We start from the raw sequence: 20,725 nt of genomic DNA, 5'->3' as shown, positions 1-20,725 counted from the left end.
TTATCTATGTGTCTATTTTTGTGCCAGTAGCATACTGTCTTGATGATGACAGCTTTGTAATAGAGCTTGAAGTCTGGAATTGTGATGCCACCAACTTTGGCTTTCTTCTTCAATATTCCTTTGGCTATTCGAGGTCTTTTCTGGTTTAGGATTATTTGTTCCATTTCTTTGAAAAAAATTGATGGGCTTTTGATAGTGATTGCATTAAATGTGTAGATTGCTTTAGGTAGCATAGACATTTTCACAGTATCTGTTCTTCCAATCCATGAGTATGGAACATTTTGCCATTTCTTTGTGTCTTCCTCAATGTCTTTCATGAGTACTTTATAGTTTTCTGAGTATAGATTCTTTGCCTCTTTGGTTAGGTTTATTCCTAGGTATCTTACGGTTTTGGGTGCAATTGTAAATGGGATTGACTCCTTAATTTCTCTTTCTTCTGTCTTGTTGTTGGTGTCGAGAAATGCAACTGATTTCTGTGCATTGATTTTATATCCTGACACTTTACTGAATTCCTGTACAAGTTCTAGCAGATTTGGAGGGGAGTCTTTTGGGTTTTCCACATATAGTATCATATCATCTGCAAAGAGTGATAGTTTGACTTCTTCTTTGCTGATTTGGATGCTTTTAATTTCTTTTTGTTGTCTGATTGCTGAGGCTAGGACTTCTAGTACTATGTTGAATAGCAGTGGTGATAATGGATATCCCTGCCGTGTTCCTGATCTTAGGGGAAAAGCTTTCAGTTTTTCTCCATCGAGAATGATATTTGCGATAGGTTTTTCATAGATGGCTTTGATAATATTGAGGTATGTGCCCTCTATCCCTACACTTTGAAGAGTTTTGATCAGGAAGGGATGCTATACTTTGTCAAATGCTTTTTCTGCATCTATTGAGAGTATCATATGGTTCTTGTTCTTTCTTTTATTAATGTATTGTATCACATTGATTGATTTGGGGATGTTGAACCAACCTTGCAGCCCTGGAATAAATCCCACTTGGTCGTGGTGAATAATCCTTTTAATGTACTGTTGGATCGTATAGGCTAGTATTTTGGTGAGAATTTTTGCATCTGTGTTCATCAAGGATATTGGTCTGTAATTCTCTTTTTTGATGGGATCATTGTCTGGTTTTGGGATCAAGGTGATGCTGGCCTCATAAAATGAGTTTGGAAGTTTTCCTTCCATTTCTATTTTTTGGAACAGTTTCAGGAGAATAGGAATTAGTTCTTCTTTAAATGTTTGGTAGAATTCCCCTGGGCCTGTTCACTTTCTTTTCATGGTTTTGTAATAGTTGACTAGAAAAAAATTCCAGGGGGCACCTGGGTGGCTTAATTGGTTAAGCACCTGCCTTTGGCTCAGAAACATAATTCCATTTAAATAATTTAAAGAAGTTTAATTACTAACTTAAAAGATGTCTATAAGTATTAAAAACGTATTAGATGTAACATAAATTAAAAAATTATTATCTTTAAAAATTAGTTTAGTGGCTTTTTGGTTAATTCCTTTGGGTTTAATTAGGAATGTAAACATGTTATCAACTGCTGAGTTTCTACTTTATCCTTCCAATATTTATATATTTTAGGTATTTCATGCATTAATAAAGATAATTATTTTATTCCTGAGTTTACAAGGAACATCTCTAGTGTTACAAAGTAAATGTTTTCCACTGGCTGAGAATGTATATGCTTAATCACATTAATAAATCACATTAATAATCACACTGAATAAGTACATTAATAAATGCTATTTAAAACTTAGTTTGGTGCTTAATTGTAAAAATTTTATCAATAGTTTCTTACTTGATTAGTGGATGTAGGTATATTTTATTAATAAATGTCCTCACATATATTTACCTTTGCATTCTGGGAATTAAATCCTAGTTGTTATAGTGACTTAATACATTGATTCAACTTGCTAGAGGTTTTTGGAGACCATTAAAAATTTTTTTATTTACTTATCTATTTACTTGTTTCTGCAATATTGCTAGAGTCTTATTAATTGTATTTATGTCAGATTGGCCAGCTAATCTTTGGGATGTGGGTGTGATATCTTTTCCAGATTTGGTAACAAAGTTAGGTTAACTTCAAAGAATAAAATGAGCTGCATTCCATAATTTTTCCTATTACTCTGGAACAATTTCTATAACAAATTATATAACAGTAAGTAACATATTTCTTAAAAATTTCAAAGAAAAACATGCCAGAGATTCTACTGGGCCAAGAAATCTTTCTTGGGTGATAATCCTTTGAAAATTTCATTACTTGCAGGGTAAGAGGTTAGTATTGGAGACATTTTATTTCTTTTATTTTTTAAGGATTTTATTTATTTGAGAGAGAGGGAGAGCCAGCACACAAGCAGGGGGAGAGAGATAAGAGGGCCCCCTGCTGAGCAGGGAGCCCAATATGGGCCAAACCCAGGGTCCTGGGATTATGACCTGAGCTGAAGAGAGATGCTTAACTAGGCACCCAGGCACCCTGAGATAATTTTATTTCTTGAGAGTCAAGTTCTTCTTCTTCTTCTTTGTGTGTGTGTGTGTTATGTTAGTGACCATACAGTACATAATCAGTTTTTGATGTAGCTTTCCATGATTCATTGTTTGCGTTTAACACCCAGTGCTCCATACAATATGTGCCCTCCTTAATACCCATCACCAGGCTCACCCAACCCCCCCACCCTCCTCCCTTCTAAAACCCACTTGTTCCTGGAGAGTGAAGTTCTTTTTGTTAAAGAAAAATCTTCAGGGGAGCCTGAAGTGGCTCAGTCAGTTAAGTTTCTGCCTTTGGCCCAGGTCATGATCCCTGGGTGCTGGGATCAGGCCCTGCATCAGGCTCCCTGATCACAGAGAACCTTTTTCTCCTTCTCTTCCCTGCTCATACTTTCTCTCACTATCTCTCTCTCTCAAATAAATAAAAAAAATCTTTTAAAAAATTTAAAAAATCTTCAATTTCATAACAATTTACTAGCTTAGATCTGTGTTTAGTATTTTTATGTCCACAAAAATCTTTCTTCAATTTCTTCTTACAGATTTATATCATAATGTAGTAATAATATGCTAGTCTAGAGGTATTTGGCATTTTCTAACATAGTTCCTAATCTAGAAAAAACAGTCTGTTGAATAACCAAAATAGCTGCCACAAAACTAGAGCACTAAAGCCAGGTATTCAGGATTTAAATTATACCCTAATAAATTAGTATATCTATATATAATATTTTATTATTTAAATTTAAATTATTTAAATAATTTAAATTATACCCTAATAAATTAGTATATCTATATATAATAAATAAAATAGTAAATCTTCAATTCTTAGTACTGATTTCTCTAACTCATAAGGTTTAAAGCATCAGACTAAAAGGGCATTAGGCTGACTATCAAAGGGAGACAAAATGATTGCCATGAGGTGACTGCTGAGAAAACCAACAATTGAAGACAGAAAAACCCAAAGTTAAAAGAAATAAAATGCTAGTATATGGATGGATGTCATTTCCAAGGAAAATTTACTTAAAAGAAAATATAACATTACACTTAGCAAAGTTAAGCATATTTTGCTTTAGAATGTATTTAAGATTTAATCAATTTAAAATATTTTCAGTCAAAGATTAAGTTAAACTAGATGGAAAGAGAATATATGGAGTTGCCATGGGTTTTATCCACAGGCAGGACATACCATCTAAACCATGTACACAGACAATGAGATGTACACCATCTTCAGAGCCATCCTCTTCTTCCACGCTGAAATAAGGGACTGAGGATGCCAGCAGAGGAACATCACTGTACATGAACCCAGGGAGTTGAAGTTGCTTCAATTCTTCTTTTGCCTGGAGGAAGCTGAAACAAAATATTATAAGAGATACTCCTTACTAAGTTTTATATTCAGTTTTTAGAATGAAAAAGACAACATGCTGAATTTAGGAAACAGCAGAAGAGGTCATCTTTGGTTTTAAATTATTTCGTTTTAAAATAATGAAAATATGTGACACCACCTAAATGACTTAGAAACCAGAGAGAAAGTAATTTTCTTTGCTACTATTAGTATACTCTGATCAAATACAATCAATACTTCAAATCTGAAATCACTTGAAATAGTGTTTTAAACTTGAAATCAACTAAGAAAATATTAGGAGTCAAACTACACTTCCTATAAGTTTTATATTATATAGAAAAGCTGGGAGAAGTACTGGAAGGATGACAATCTGATGCTTATTCTGTAATCAAACGTGAGCCTGTTTGCTGCTTTTTAATCTTACATAAATGGAAAGTAAGGAGCTAGTCTACCTAAAGTGTAACACTGAGAATGGTAGTTACAGTTCTTAGTAGATTAAGTTATTTCTATTTTTCCTCTAGAAATACCAATAGAAAGTAACAGAACCAGGAGGGGGATATGACTAAATATAATTGGTGGCATACACTCATTTTGAATGAGTAACAAGTCTAAGCAACTTGGGGTTGCAAGCATCAAAAATTATTAACAATTTTAACACTGTATCATTTGAACTGATAAAAGTAAAACTCACGGAAGCCGATGAATTCTACTAAACGGAGTAGGGTACTCTGGATGAAGACATAAATTGTTCTTATCAATAACTCAGAAAAGTCTGAGGTAGCCAGCAGATGGTACAACCTTCAGTAGCATATTACAATTCTTTAATAGGCCATTATCACCTCATCGGTTTCACTAGCTGTGGGCACTATGAGATCTTAGTTATATATAGAAATCAGAATAATCTAGGAACTTGGAAAATCTATTATAGACATGCCTAGATCTTTCACTCCAGGGATTATAATTCCAACTGGAATAAGGTAGTAGAATACTTTGAGAACCAGTGCCATGCTAATAAACCTCTATCATCCTCAAAATTTTTCTGAGTATTTAACTGGTCCATGAAATATCGAGCCAGGAAACCACGGATTTAGCTGAGATAACCTGGGTCTGGTAGGTGGAGCAAGTTTCTACTAACTTATTATTCATTATCTAATATTGCCACATGTACTTGTAGAACCTAACCCATCTCAGAGTTAATGGTGGAGAAATGAGGTACTGATGAAAATAAGAGTTTTAACCCCAGTTATTCCATACATCTAACATAACCACCGATGGAAAATTTGTATCAAAATGTCTAGCTTATAGAACAAGACAATCAGATGGAGAACTACAGGTCTGTCAAAGAGCACGATGAATTCATTTCTCCATTTTTAGAAAGGTAATCAAAGAAGCACTTTTTGTATTACAGAAACCAGAAAACATGAAACAGATATGTTATCAGAGACACAGATACAGATAGACAGATTTTCTATACATACATTTGGTAGCACATGTTATGGTGCTCCATTACTTACGCTTGAATCTGAGGCTTTGGTGAATTCTCATACCAGGAAACTGATGAAGTGAAGTTGTTAGAAGTCCTACATGGCTGTTTTGTAATGGCATCAAATTTACTTTTAGAAGAACACTTAACACTACAAGGAGATTCTCGTGGTGCAGATGGGAAGGACAAACAACCAGAAGTACAGACAGCAGGCATATTTACACCATCCTTCAGGTAGTCACTGTTTATTTTTTCAGAATTTATAAGTCTTTCTTCTTCTAGTGCATCTCTGTTTGTATAGTGAGCATTTACTTTTTCATCCAAAGCTGAATAATCTGTTTCTTCATAATACCCATTTTGAACCATCTGTTGATCCTGCTCTTCCTCCTCATCCTCTTTACCCTGTTCCTGAAGAAGATTACTAATTTCTTTTTCAGAAATTTTCTTCTGAGGGCTAACTGAGTTGCTATAGCTAACCGCACATATGTCAGAAATCTCCGTACTGCTGTGAGAGCCAAAATAATTTTCCACAAGCCCTTGCTTTACCATATCAGGACTGGCTGAAAGAGGATCATTTGTACCCAGGTGAGTTTCATTTTTAACTGTTTGGGCTTCTGAATTTATATCTTTGAGATTTAAGGTATCGCCATTTTTTCTTTTCACAGTTTCCTCTTCTCTAACTTCTGTATTAGTAGAAACAGAACCTGAAACAGCACAAGGGGCACCTAAACAAACCAGTGTTGAGTTTAATGTAATTGCTGTCCCTGAAGAGTTACTAGATTTATCAGGACTCTGGGAGTCTTTACACATAGTGTCCAAGTTAGGTTTGGAGATGCAACTACTTTTCACATCACAGGAAGTATGTTCATCTGAAAAAACAAATTGCAAAGGGTCTTTAGTGCTTGAATTTAAGGAATGTATTGCTATAGTTTCATTGTCCAAATGCCCTGAAAATACGACACTCTGTTGTTGCAAAATAATACTTGATTTTTTACTATTGTCGCATTTTGGCAAGTCAACTGGTCCTAGATTTAACACAGTTTTGCTATCACTTAGGTGGCATTCAGGCACAACAGATTTCTTAGAATTTTCATCAGGTGACAGTTCATCATCAGAAGGCAGAGAGTTTATGGATGTCAAAGATGACTGTATTTCACTTAAAGCACTTGTACTCTCAGTACAATGACTTCCTAATGAAAATTTTACATTACAATCAGGTTTCACCAAAAGCTGAGGAAATAATCTTTCGTTATTGTAAGGACCTTGTCCTTGCACAGTTTCAAATACTACATCAGGGTTTGGATGTGTTGCAAAAGAACTTGGTTCACTTTCAACACCTGAATCTGAAAATCTAGAAGAGGCATAAGTGGCATTATTATCTGGTAACTTAATTGTATCTCCACTTACTACAACATGATATTCTTTTGCAGAAGCAGGTTGGTTACTTCTTAACTTAGCTAATGAGTCTCCAATAGAACAGCACTTTGCTTCCTGCAAAGCTTCCTTTTCAAGTGTTATTTCTATAGATTTAGATTTACCATTAGATTCTAAGGACTCAAAGTTGGGGAGTTGTAAATTATCCACAAATAGTTCATCTGGTCGAAGCTCTGTCCAAGGTCCTATTTTAACAGTTATTTTCTCTCCACTGAAAGGATCCTTATCACAGGGCTTTACTTCAATTGTTCTAGCTCCTGAAGATGGGGTTGTTTGATGATCAGGGCAATCGTCTGATGAACTTCTGGATGCCACACTGTGTTCCACTTGTGAAATTTCACTATCATCCTGGGAGATATCAAGTTTACCTGAAATGGACAAATTTGCACAAAGATTTAGGCTGCCAGAGTTCAAAGGATCAAATAGATCTGGTTGCATATTTTCAATATCTGGAGACTTTTGTTCAGTTCTCTCTGTATTTGTTGGCAAAAAGCTAGCTTCCTTTTGGCTTGTCTGTCTGACGTAGGTCTTTAGGTCAAAATTATATCCACATATTGTGGGATCCAGACCTTCCTTCTGACTATGCGAAGGATTGCCTTCAAAGCATTTAAAGAGATCATTTGATGCTGTATTTTTCAAACATTTGTAGCCTACTAAAACCACAGAATCCTTAGAGTTCTGTTTTATAATTTTTTTGGTGTTTTCAGGTTTCATTGTTTTCATGAGCTTAGTAACCTTAACCTTGGATTTATTTGATTCTTCATTCTTTCCTTTTAGAGATTTTGTTAGCTGCTTTTCACCTTCTGCATACCAAAAATTGGAGGCACCAGCAGGTCTGACTTTCAACTCTGGGCTAGAAAGTCCCGCTATAGAGCTTTCTTCAGTCTCATATTTATCCATTCTACTGGACTCTGATCTCTGAAGATTCTGTATTCCCATCCAGGGTGCATCTAAGTCTTTTATCCAAAGAAAAAAAGATTCAGGTTTAAAACAAGGTGTGAGAACTCAAATGATTAAGACTACATTTACTGACTACAACCTTCTAATATCCTCAAACATAAATAAAATTGGAGGGGAAAAATGGCCCCACATTAGGGAATGGTTTTATATATATTAGGAAGAATATACAGCAAATGACACAAACTACTTACATATTTTAGATTATACTTACCTTCAATAACTGAATCTAAATACCTATCTTCAAAGATAATAGGTAATGAATGGAGATCTCCATCTAATTCACTACATTCAATAGGCAGAGGTGGGAGAGAACTGCAGAAGGAAGTATTTTTGATGGCGGTGCACATCTGCAGATGACTCTGAGCACTGAAAAATATTTATGTCAGACTATAATTAAAAAAAATTATACTGAATTCTACTTTATAGACTCCACCCTCTCCTCTTCTTTCCCTGACCATTCCTATCCTCTTGCAGTCCTCAAGATATAACCTCCTTAGTAAAGAGCTCTTTGGTCAGAGATAAAAACAGGTACAATGAAAATTATGGTTCTTGACAATAAATAGTTGACTTATAAAATTATGGTTTGTTGATAAACAAATATCTATTATATTCTCCTACACATTTTAATGTTATTTCAAAATGAGTCATTTATGCTTAATGTCTGAATTTACTAATTCGCTGGGAATAGCATATAAGAGAAATGTCAAAAGCTCCAAACTGCCTACTAATGACTGATGATACTATTGGAAAAAATATATTCCATTGCTACTGGTGTACTTAAGATATATTGGCAAATACCATTAACAGCTATTTAAAACAAGGTAGATAACTTTCTAATGCATGATACTTTTTTTTTTTTTGAAGATTTTATTTATTTATTTGACAGTGAGAGACACACCAGAGAGGGAACAGAAGCAGGGGGAGTGGGAGAGGAAGAAGCAGGCTTCCCACCAAGCGGGAAGCCCAATGCAGGGCTCAGTCCCTGGGATTATGACGTGAGCCGAATGCAGACGCTTAAAGACTGAGCCACCCAGGTGCCCCTAATGCATAATACTTAAAAATAAATAAATAAATAAATAAATAAAGCTTTTCTTATGGAAAGTTTCAAACAAATTAAAAGAATAGTGTAATAAATCCCATCACTCAGCTTCAACAATTAATATTTTGCTTTTCTTGCCTTATCTATACCTGTACTCACTGTCCATGCCCCATACTCTATTATTATTTCCAGTTTCTTGAGGTGAAATTCACATTCTTTGAAATATATAAATTTTAGCTCTATGAGTCTGACAAATGGATACATAATACAGAATATTTCCATCTACTCAGAGTTCTCTCATGTCTTTCTAGTCGAAGTCCCATCCCGAGTCAAAGACAACCACTGCTCTTTTTTTCATTCACCATAGTTTTTGCCTGTGCAAAAACTTTGAACTTCATACAAATAGAATCATATATTTACTCTTTATGTCTGACTTCTTTTGCTCAGCATAACATTCTCAAAACATTCTTTAAAGCCAAAGAAAACCAGATCTAAACATACTGAGTAGAAAGGCATCTATTCTGGGTATTTTACTATAAATCATTTATTTACATAACAAAAGGCAGTGCCAGTCAGATCACTGGTGAAAATCTGTAATATATAATGATGAATATAAGAGATTCTGACCTGTGAAAATAAAGATACAAGGCTGGAACCAGAGATGTATGGGACCACTAAGGTTCTAGTAAGTCTGATATGGGGGGTGTGGGCAATAGGGCAATATGCTTCTTTATAGGGTATGGGTATTCCATGAAGTAATTCATAAAATTAAACCCAATTTGTTGGAATAGGGAATTTCTGAACTTTAAATTCTAATTTCTTCTATTATAAATCTCATATATTCTATGTGATAAATTCTGAGATAGGTATCTTACATAAAAGGAGGTGAAATCATTTTAAGTATGGATCTGCTCTACTCACTGAAGTTCCTGGTATGCAATGGCAGCTTCTCTTGGATGTTCAAAACAAAAGAATGCTTCAGAAAATCTGCGTACCTGAAAAAATCCAAAAGGGAATATGAATAACATGGTACAATCAAAAGGTCAATCGATGGTAGGAAAAGAAACCTCTCTCCATTAGACCTCTCATAACCACCCCTATAATCTCCCTCCTCAACATTGCCTAAGTACTGTATTTTAGTATTTCTTGAAATAAAAGAAACAATAAAATGTAAAGTGAGAAATTTAGGTTTATATTATGGATCCAAGATTTATCCTCTTCAAGACAAGGATTCAGTTTGTCTCACTGACCCTTATGTCTCAGTAGGAGGAACAGTGCTCAGCACACTATCTCAGCACATGGTAAAAAATGGTAAGAATCAGCCAGCACTTACATCATGCTGTGTGCCAGGTATGCAAGTAGATGCCAACTGAACTGACTAACCAACCTACTGGTATTGTGACTCTGAGGCATTTCACCTCTGAAATTTGAAAATGAGCCTCAGATGACTCATTTTCAAATTACACCTGATACTTGTTCTACATTTGGGGTTACTATGAAGAATAAACAGGATAACGTCTGTGACAGTAGTTTGTATCTGGTAAGTATATACAAATATAAGCTATTATAATTGCCATTATAACATTCATCATATTTTTCCTTAAAATAACCATATATGTGAATTGTCTTCACTCCTAATGTATAATGTTCTTTAGAGTATGAGCTATGTTTTGATGATCTTCGTTATCCCCCAAAACATTTACCTGGGTATGTTACAGAAGCAAGTACTTGGTAAGTACTGGTCAAGTCTAGCTGAATATTTCTTTCATCATATTTGTATTGTGATCCTTTCATTTTTAATTATTCAAGGAAAGGCTGTCAGCTACTGGAGCAATATGAGGTAACAGTAAGGACATGGAAACGATGTTTTGCTTGGAAGGTACAGGGATGAGAGACCTAATACATCCCAAGATTATATTGCATCTAAGATTCTTCTCTAAAAGAGAATATGAATTAAGGTTCTTTGGTCTTAAACATAAAACAAACTAGAGATATGTTTTATTTGACATCAAGATTTGGCCAATTAAATTTCTGACTTACTAAATAAACTTGCTTCCCTAAGCAGATGAGACTGGGTCTTTAGAGGAACAAGCCAGTGAGGGAGTTAAGGAGAGGATGATATGAGGCATCTATGAGAAGGATGCAATTTGTGTCTGTACTTTCTATCGTTGAGAGATATTTCCCCCTGAGGGCTATAATGTGTGAAGAACAGAAGCCTGAAGCCTTCTGGATTTCTGAAGTTGTAGATGGGCCTGCAACACAAACCAGTAGGTTTTCCTTCTCTCCTTACCTACTGTGTTCATAACTATCGTTTCTTTTTTTGTTTTTAAAGATTTTATTTATCTGAGAGAGAGACCATGCACAGGGGAGGGGGCAGAGGCGGACGATGAGGGAGAGGGAAAGAATCCCTGGATTGTGGAGCTCACATGATGTAGGATTCAATCACAAGACCCTGACATCATGACCTGAGCTGAAACCAAGACTTGGATGCTTAACCGACTGAGCCTCCCAGGCGCCTCATAACTATCATTTCCTGACAGCATCCTGTGATAAGTGATAAGCACTTTTCATTGTTATTTATTTATTTAAGAAGCATTTTCTGACTCCAATAGGACCCTGAATTCCCTTCCTTCCTTTCTTTTTAAAGATTTTATTTATTTGACAGAGAGAGAGAGAGAGAGCGCACAAGCTAGTGGAGTGGGAGAGGGAGAAGCAGGCTCACTGCTGAGCAAGGAGCCCAATACAGGACTCAATCGCAGGGCCCTGGGATCATGAACCAACCAAAGGCAGATGCCCAACCCACTGAGCCACCCAGGTGCCCCTCTTTTCATTGTTATTTAAGCTGTAGGAAAACCCTATGAAGTGGATATGTCTTCATTTAATAAGTGAGGAAACAGGGACAAAGTAGTTAGTTACTTGGCAAGATAACATAGCTAGCAGGTGATTAATATTGGATTCAAATAAAGATTTAAGAAATTCCAAATTTTGTGCTTCAAACCACTTATCTCTTCTGCATAAAGACTCCCTGTTAACAGAAAACCTTTCCTTCCCTCTATGCACCCACATAAAATTCTTTGTCTAATTTCTCTCCTGCCATAATTTTGTGCTATGGCAATGCGTAATGAGTTTAAGTCTATTAAATGTATTTTGTGGCCATAACTAAGGTATGACTGCCACCTGATGGCAGCACCACTTAATTTGGAGCAAAAGACATATATTAAAAAAATATTAAATTTACAAATTCAAACTTAGGGTGAGTAATATAGATATTACTACTTTGGTATATATGTTTGTAAAACAAATTTTGTATATTTACTCTCAATTTTTAAAAATTCACTTATTTGGCATTATTGACTATTCAAAATTTAGCAAACAGCTAGAAGGTTGAAAAAAGCCTCTTGAGCATTCAAAATGGGTATTCATCAACACTTTACAGAGTTAAGTGTTCCTTTATCTGTGTTCACCCTTAAATGCTTAAATTGCTAAATAGTATTCATTATAGTACAAAATTATTATATAATAAAAATATATTACAAATAGTATTTGTATAATAATATGATAAAATATATAATAAAATCAGAATAGTACTTACTGCAGTATTTATAATATATAACATTTATTATTAACATAGTTGTTATAATATATTCATAATACATTTATTAAAATATTTTATACATGCCTATCCAAGTTATACTCAAATCCTCAGTACAGGATCTAAATATCTGATATATTATCTATGTGCCTTGAAGAAAATGGTCCCTTCACAAATGTTTATTTAACAATTATTCTTTAAGTTCTTAGACTGTACTTTTGGTAGGGTATTTTAAAAGCTCCCTTTATACACAAAGATGATCTATATTTACTTTTCAATACACAGCATATTAAAAGAACAAATGAGACAAAGGGAAAAGCAGAATTACAAAATATACATGATATATATAAGTAGATGTAAGTACACTAGGCAATTAGCAGAGAACGTGCTACTGAAACAAAATATAAACCTAGATAAACCTTAAAAACATAAACCTAAAACATTCCCATAAAAACAGACAAATAGATTAAAAATTAATATAACTTAGAATACTTTAATGGAGGATCTAATATCTAGACTTTTTAAAAAAGACTTATTTTTTTATTTTGGAGAGCACACGAGCTGGGGGGAGGAGCAGAGGGAGAGAGAATCTGAAGAAGACTCTGCTAAGTGCAGAGTCCAACTCGGGCTTATCTCAAGATTCACAAGATCACAACCCGAGCCAAAATCAACAGTCAGGCACTTAACCAACTGTGCCCGGGTGCCCCTCTAGACATTTTTAATAGCATGGAATACCAGTGTATTAAACCCTTGAGCACCTAAATAAAGTGCATAATGATAAGTCATTTTGAAAAGGCTAAATTAGGTTTGGTATACTCTATTTCAGATGGTAGGGGACCATCAAGCACACTGGAAAGTTTAAGATGGTAAAAAATAATTTAAGGGAAGAGTTAATCCTTTAGGAGCACATATCAGATAATAACAAAATGCACTTTGGGATAAACTTATTTCCTGAAAAAAATGGGTATGTTCTCTCTCTCTATATATATACATATTTATATATATGTATATATTAATATATTTATATATATACACACATATATAAAATCTATAATGCATTGTGCTTATATCAATAATTACAGTAACATTGGAAGTCTGCCCAAACCTTGCAAAACAGGAAATAAAAAGTATCAAATTAAATATTATACATAATAGGTTTTCAGAAAGTAGTTCTACTTTATTAAGAAAAATATAGCTTAATCTATTAAGGTTCACATATAAACAATGCATACATATTATACTGAAGGAATACCAGATCAAGAAGTTTTACAGATGAGTACCTCTTTGTAAAAATGCAAACTTCATAATGTTTTGTGTAAATAACTCATTATTGTAAAGAGATCTTTGAGTAGGAAATGATGGCTATGCAATCTATTTCAAACTCTTTCCCTCTTCTAGAGCATAAAAAGCAGTGATACAGTTGAAAATAACATTTTATGATCTTAAAATCTCAATAAAAGCTAAGAACAATTCCATGACCCTCTAGACTTGAGGTCTAGACTAGTTGCTGCAAATTAGATTCTAGGGTCCCACTAAACCCTTTAGCAGTTCTAAAGTACAAATATAAAAAAGATGCTCCCTCCACTGGCAGATGCAACCTGACTCCAGTGAAGACAAACCATATTTCAATTACCACTCTTCCTAGGAGAATGCTAGGAACAGCATACGTAACAGCCTAACCCTGTTAATTACTTGGAGAACTTAAAAAAAAAAAAAAATTACCCATACCTGGGCCTCATTCAGCACCAGTAATTTTTAAAGTTCCTCAGATGATTTTAATGTACAACCATGGCTGAAAACCACTATTTTAACTTCTACCATAACAGAGAAATTGGTAATGGATTTGACTTCCTGAAAACTATAAAACTGGACAAAATGCATTGAACAACTGTTTCAAGAATCAAGGAACATGCATTAGAAATGCAAAGAAGCAGGAAAGTATAACTTACAATAATGAGATAAAAGCAATCTATAGAAATGGACTCCAAGATAACTCAGATGTCAGAATTAGCAGGCATATACTTCCTTTTAAAAAATAATTAATAGACTTATTTTTTTCGGAGCATTGATGAACCAATATTGACACATACTATTAACTAAAATCCATAGTTTACATTATTAAGATTCACTCTTGGTGGTACACACCGTATGGTCTTTAACAAATGTATAATGGTGTGTGTCCATCATCACAAATCATCGAGAATAGTTTCTTGTCCCTAAATATCTCTAATGCTCTACCTATTTGTTCTTCTCTAAATCCCCCTGAACCTCTGACAACCACTGATCTTTTCAATGTCTCCGTAGTTTTTCCTTTTCCAGAACATCATACAGTTGGAATCAGATAGTAGTAGGCAGTCCTTTAGATTGGGTATTTCACTTAGCAATATACTTTCAAGTTCCTCTTTCACTTTCTGTGGTTTGACTGTTCATTTCTTTTTATTGCTGAATAATATTCCACTGTATGGATATACAATTTTTTTAATCCATTCACCTGATGAAGGACAAGATGGTTCCTTCCAAATTTTAACAATTATGGAAAAAGCTGCCAAAAATACTGTGTGTAGGTTTTTGTGCAGACATGTTTTCAACTCATATGAGTAAATGCCAAAGAGCATTATAGTTGGATTATACTGTAAGAATATGTTTAGATTTATATGAAACTGCCAAATTGTCTTTTGAACTAGTTGTACCATTTTGCATTCCTACCAGCAACAAATGAGAGCTCCAGTTGCTCTACATCTTCCCTAATATTTGGTGTTGTCAGTGTTTCACCTTTCATCCATTCTTATAGGTATGTAGTGTTATCTCATTGTTCTAATTTGAAACTCTCTAATAATGAATGGTAAGTTGCATATTTCCCTTCCCCCATGTGGAAGGCTAAAGAAGACTGGAGTTGGATTCCTAGGTCAGTTGGGCTCTGGAAAGATAGTTTCTGTGGAGACAAGTCTTTCTAAGGACAGAATGCTCTGGATGTATTTTAAAACAGCTACCTCTCTCACTCCCATACCCTCCTGCATGGGAGAAGGGATTTTCTCTGATCTTCACCACGAGAACCTGATTCAGTTCCCGGAGGTAAAACTCAAAAAGTGTCAAGTTCCTCTAGGACTGAGCCCCCTTGAAGTTACACTTGAAGCTTGTTCATACTGAACCACCAGAAATTCATCAAATGTAATTTAAGTTTTTCTACCCCAGTACTGACTCCAGGGGACATTTCTGCTTGTGGGTTGGTCTCTGCTCTGGTCAGATATGATTCTCTGTAACTGGCTATCTAACTCCAATTTGGGGGGCAGGAGTTTGCCCTGTGACTTCAGTTCTTTAAAAGATCTAAGAAGATGTGCTGATATCCAGTTTGTTCAGCTTTTTTCTCGTTTTTAGGGTGGAAGTGATTATGTCTAAGCCTCTTATATGCCAAATTATAAACAAGAAGGCCAGGCAAGTAGTTTTAAGTCATGATTATAATTGCCCAATGAGTGAAAAACGTTGGTTGTAATGAATGAAGAGGTACGGAACCTCAGCAGAAAAATGGAACTACTAAAAAAAAATTTAGAAGTAAAAATATATTTGAACTGAAAAATTTACTAGATGAGATTAAGAGCTGATTAGACACTACAGAAAAGAGTGAATTCAAAACTAGAATCATGAAAATATTCAATCTGAAAAGCACAGATTAAAAAAACAAAAGAATTTGAAATCATATAATACAAGTGAAATTAGAGTACCAGAAGGAGAGGAGTGGAGAAAACTGGGGCAGAAAAAAATAATATCTGAAGATATGATGGCTAAAAATTTTTGTAAAAATTAGGAAGAAAAAATAAACATGCAGATCCAAGAATCTCAATGAATCCCAAGCAAGAATAAATTCAAAGAAAACTACAACAAAACACATCAGAGTCAAAATTCAAAGAAAACTGCAACAAAACACATCAGAGTCAAACAGACACAAACAGAGTCAAAATACAGTATCTTTGAAAACCAAAGATAAAGAAAAAATCATTACAATAACTGCAGGGGAAAAATAATATAAATGACAACTGACTTCTCATCAGATACTATGGAGGCCAGAAGATAATGGTCTATTTTTAAGTACTAAAACAGAGTGGAAACAACAATACAGAATATTGGCTGAACAACCCATTAATAAACCTGACCTAATTTAATTTAGATCTGTGGAATACGACATCTAATAAATTTTGCAAGGCCATAGAGTATACAGTTAATATGCAAAAATCAACTGCACTTCTATATCCTAGCAACAACTGTTTGGAAAATGAAATAAAAAGATCATTTATAATAGCATCAGATAATATAAGAAACTTATGAATAAATTTAAGACACTGAAAACTACAAAACACTTCCAAGAGACATCACAGAAGAAGATATCACCTAAATAGGGAACTATAACATGTCCACAACATATGATGAAAGAGAAAATTCTCTCTACACTGATCTATAGATTATGCAATCATGCAATATAAACTAAAATCCAAAGAAGACTTTTTAAAATAAAAACTTACCAGTGGATTTTAAATTTACATAGAAATAGAAATATTTGTCTCTGGAGGAGACAAAACAATCTCAAAAAGAAAAAAAAAATTGGAGAATGTACAACTAAATACCTGACTGATGAAAGACTTACTACAATAACACAATCAAGTTAGGGGGATATTAATGGAAAAATATATAAGAGATCAATGAAAGAGAAAAGGAGGCCAAGAAATAGATTCAATTCATCAGTCAACTGATCTTCAACAAAGATGCTAAGGCAATTCAATAAAGAAAAGTCTTTTTTTTTTTTTTAAGATTTTATTTATTTATTTGACAGACAGAGATCACAAGTAGGCAGAGAGAAGGAAGCAGGCTCCCCGCCGAGCAGAGAGCCAGATGCAGGGCTTGATCCCAGGACCCTGAGATCATGACCTGAGCCAAAGGCAGAGGCTTTAACCCACTGAGCCACCCAGGCACCCTAGGATAGTCTTTTCAAAAAATGGTGCTGAATTATAAATGGAACTGTTTTCTTAATTTCTCTTTCTGATACTTTGTTATTAGTGGATGGAGATGCAAGAGATTTCTGTATATTAATTTTGTCTCCAACTTTTCTGAATTCATTTACTACTTCTAATAATTTTTTAGTGGTGTCTTTAGAGTTATCTTATATATTATCATATCACTGGCAAATAGTGATGGATTTACTTCTTCATTACCAATTTCCATGACTTTTATTTCTTTTTCTTGTCTTGACTGATAGTTGTAGCTAGGGCTTCCTGTACTATGTTAAATAAAAGTGGTGACAGCTAACATCCTTGTCTTTTTCCTGATCTTAGAGGGAAAAGTCTTCCGGTTTTTCACTTCTGAGTATGTTAGCTGTGGGCTTTTTCATATATGACCTTTATTATGTTAAAGTACATCCTCTCTAAACCTACTTTGTTGAGAGTTTTTATCATGAATGAGTATTATATTTTGTCAAATGCATTTTAAAATTTTTGTTTTACTTCTTTTCAGTGTTCCAGAATTGTTTATGCACCACACCCAGTGCTCCATGCAATATGTGCCCTCCATAATACTCACCTCTAGGCTCACCCAACCTCCCAACTCCAAAACCCTCAGTTTGTTTCTCAGAGTCCACATTCTCTCATGGTTTGTCTCCCCCTCCAATTTCCCCCTTTGTTCTGCATCTTTTAAGATTATATGGCATGTATTTCTACATCCTGTCTTGTGATGTATCACATTGATTGATTTATGAATATTGAACTGTCCCTGCATCTCTGCAATAAATCCCAGGGAGAGCAGTGAGTGATACTGTTAATGCATTGTTAAATCTGGTTTGCTAATATTTTGTTGAAGATTTTTACACTTGTGTTCTTCAGGTGGTTTTCTTTTTTGTAGTGTTTTTGTTTGATTTCAGTATCAGGGTAATTCTGGCCTCATAGAATGAGTCTGGAAGCTCTTTTATTTTCTGGAATCATCTGAGAATGGGCATTAATTCTGCTTTCGATGCTTGGTAGAATTCACCTGTGAAGGTCTGGTCCTAGACTTTGGTTTGTTGGTAATTTTTTTTTTTTTAAAGATTTTATTTATTTATTTGACAGAGAGAGATCACAAGCAGGCAGAGAGGCAGGCAGAGAGAGAGGAGGAAGCAGGCTCCCCGCTGAGCAGAGAGCCCGAAGCGGGCCTCGATCCCAGGACCCTGAGATCATGACCTGAGCCGAAGGCAGCGGCTTAACCCACTGAGCCACCCAGGCGCCCTGTTGGTAATTTTTTGATTACTGATTCAATGTTGTTTCTAGCAGTGGACCTGTTCAAATTTTCTATTTCTTCCTGATTCAAATTTGGAAGACTGTTTAAGTTTATAAGAATTTACCCTTTTCTTCTAGGTTGTCCAATTTGTTGGTATATAACTTTTCACAGCTTTGTTATAACCCTTGTATTTCTGTGGCATCAGTTGTTATTTCTCCTCTTTTACTTCTAATTTTATTTCCTTGAATCTTTTCTTTTTTTTTTTTTTTTTTGAGTCTGGCTAAAGGTTTATCAATTTTGTCTATTTTTTCAAAGAACTAGCTCTAGATTTCATTGATTTTTTTCAATTGCCTTTTAATTTCAACTTCATTTATTTTCATTCTAATTATTACATCTCTCCTCTATTATCTTTGGACTTCCTTTACTAGACCTTTAGGTGTAAGGTTAGAGTGTAAAATTACACCAAGAAGAATAAAATAGCTAGGAATAAATTTCACTCAGAGGTGAGAGACCTGTATTCTGAAAACTCTAGGACACTGATGAAAGAAAATGAGGATGACACAAATGGAAAACTATCCCATGCTCATGGCTGAGAAGAATTAATATTATTAAAATGTCCATACTACCAAAGGCAATGTACAGATTCAATGCAATCCCTATCAAAATACCAATAGTTTTTTCCCATAGAATTTAAACAAATAACCCTAAAATTCATATGGAACCACAACAGATCCTGAATAGCCAAAGCAACCTTGAGAAAGAAAAAAGCTACAGACATCACAACCCCGGATTTCAAGATACACTTCAAAGTTATATTAACTGAAACTATATAGCACTGGTATAAAAACAGACACACAGATCAACAAGAGAGGATAGAGACCTCAAAAATAAACCCATGCCTATATGGCCAAGAATATACACCTGGACAGCTACATTCAGAAAGATAAAACTGGGCTGTTTGCTTACAACAGATACAAAGATAAAATAAAGTCCTAACTGTGAGAACTGAGTAAGAAACTCCTAGAAGAAAACATAGGCAATACTCTCTTGGACATTGGCTTTAGCAACATATTTATGGGTATGTCTCCTTGGCAAGGGAAACAAAAGCAAAATTAAACTTTTGGGACTACATCAAACTAAAAACCTTTTGCACAGTAAAGGAAACCATCAATAAAACAAAAAGGTAACCTATTAAACAGAAGAAGATATTTGCAAATAATATATCTGATGGGGTGGGGGAGCCACTGACTTTAGCTCAGGTCATGATCCGAGGGTTCTGGGACGGAGCCTGGCATGAGGCTCCCTGCTCAGTGGGAGTCTGCTTCTCCTTCTTCCCCTGCCCCTCCCTCTGTTTGTTCCCTCTCTTAAGTAAATAAATAAATAAAATCTTAAAAAAAAAAGAAGAAAATATTTGAAAATAATATATCTGATAAGTCTAATTTCCAGAATATATAAAGAACTCCTGCAACCGAATAACAAAAAGACAACCAATTAAAAAATGGGCAAAGGAGTTTGAATACACTTCTTTGAATACACATTTCGAAAAGAAGTTTAAAAATGGCCAACAAGCACACAAAAAGATGCTCAACATCATTAGTCAGTAGTGAAATGCTAGTCAAAACCACAACTAAACACCACTTTGCAACCCAGTAGGTTGGCCGTAATAATAACAAAATAATAGAAAGTAAATATTTGTGAGGATGTGAAGAAATTGGAACCATTGAACACTCCCCGTAGGAATATAAAATGGTGTAAGTGCTTATGGAAATCAGTCTGGAGGATCCTCAAAAAGTTAAACATAGAATTACCATACAACTCAGAAATTCTACTCTTAGGTATGCACCCAAAGAAATGAAAACAAGAATTCAAACAAGTACTTGTCCAGTAATGTTCACAGAAGCACTCATCACAATAGTCAAAGGGTGGAAAGAACCCAATGGCCATCCATTTCAGTTTCGGTTGGCATTCAAACCTAAAAAGGAATGAAAGACTGATACATGCTACAACATGGATGAATGATGTGAAAGAAACCAAATACAAAAAGTTGTGTGTTGTATGATTACCTTTATATGAAACATCCAGATTCGGTAAATCAGACTAGTGTTTGCTAGGGAACGGGTGGCAGAAGGGGAGGAAATGGGGAGTGACTGTTCAATGGGTGTG

At 34.7% G+C, this 20,725-nt stretch overlaps 1 protein-coding gene across 9 annotated transcripts in view; it reads right to left on the bottom strand.

Annotated features, from left to right (window-relative positions):
* FAM135A (family with sequence similarity 135 member A) overlaps positions 1 to 20,725 on the bottom strand; it is a 125,629-nt gene that overhangs the window by 24,243 nt on the left and 80,661 nt on the right. For 4 of the 9 annotated variants that reach the window (XM_044253914.1, XM_044253921.1, XM_044253930.1 and 1 more), the window contains 4 exons: positions 9,658 to 9,731; positions 7,909 to 8,063; positions 5,335 to 7,693; positions 3,665 to 3,825 (listed from right to left, as the gene is read on the bottom strand). In XM_044253914.1, the coding sequence (XP_044109849.1) occupies positions 3,665 to 3,825; positions 5,335 to 7,693; positions 7,909 to 8,063; positions 9,658 to 9,731 (2,749 nt within the window). The remainder of the gene's footprint in view (positions 1 to 3,664; positions 3,826 to 5,334; positions 7,694 to 7,908; positions 8,064 to 9,657; positions 9,732 to 20,725) is intronic. The other 5 variants (XM_044253974.1, XM_044253984.1, XM_044253950.1 and 2 more) reach the window with 3 other exon arrangements.

The sequence above is a fragment of the Neovison vison genome, chromosome 1 (genome assembly GCF_020171115.1).
Source record: "Neovison vison isolate M4711 chromosome 1, ASM_NN_V1, whole genome shotgun sequence".
Taxonomy (NCBI): Eukaryota; Metazoa; Chordata; class Mammalia; order Carnivora; family Mustelidae; genus Neogale; species Neogale vison.
Note: the sequence above shows the minus strand (reverse complement) of the source record. Positions and strands in the feature narration are given on the sequence as shown.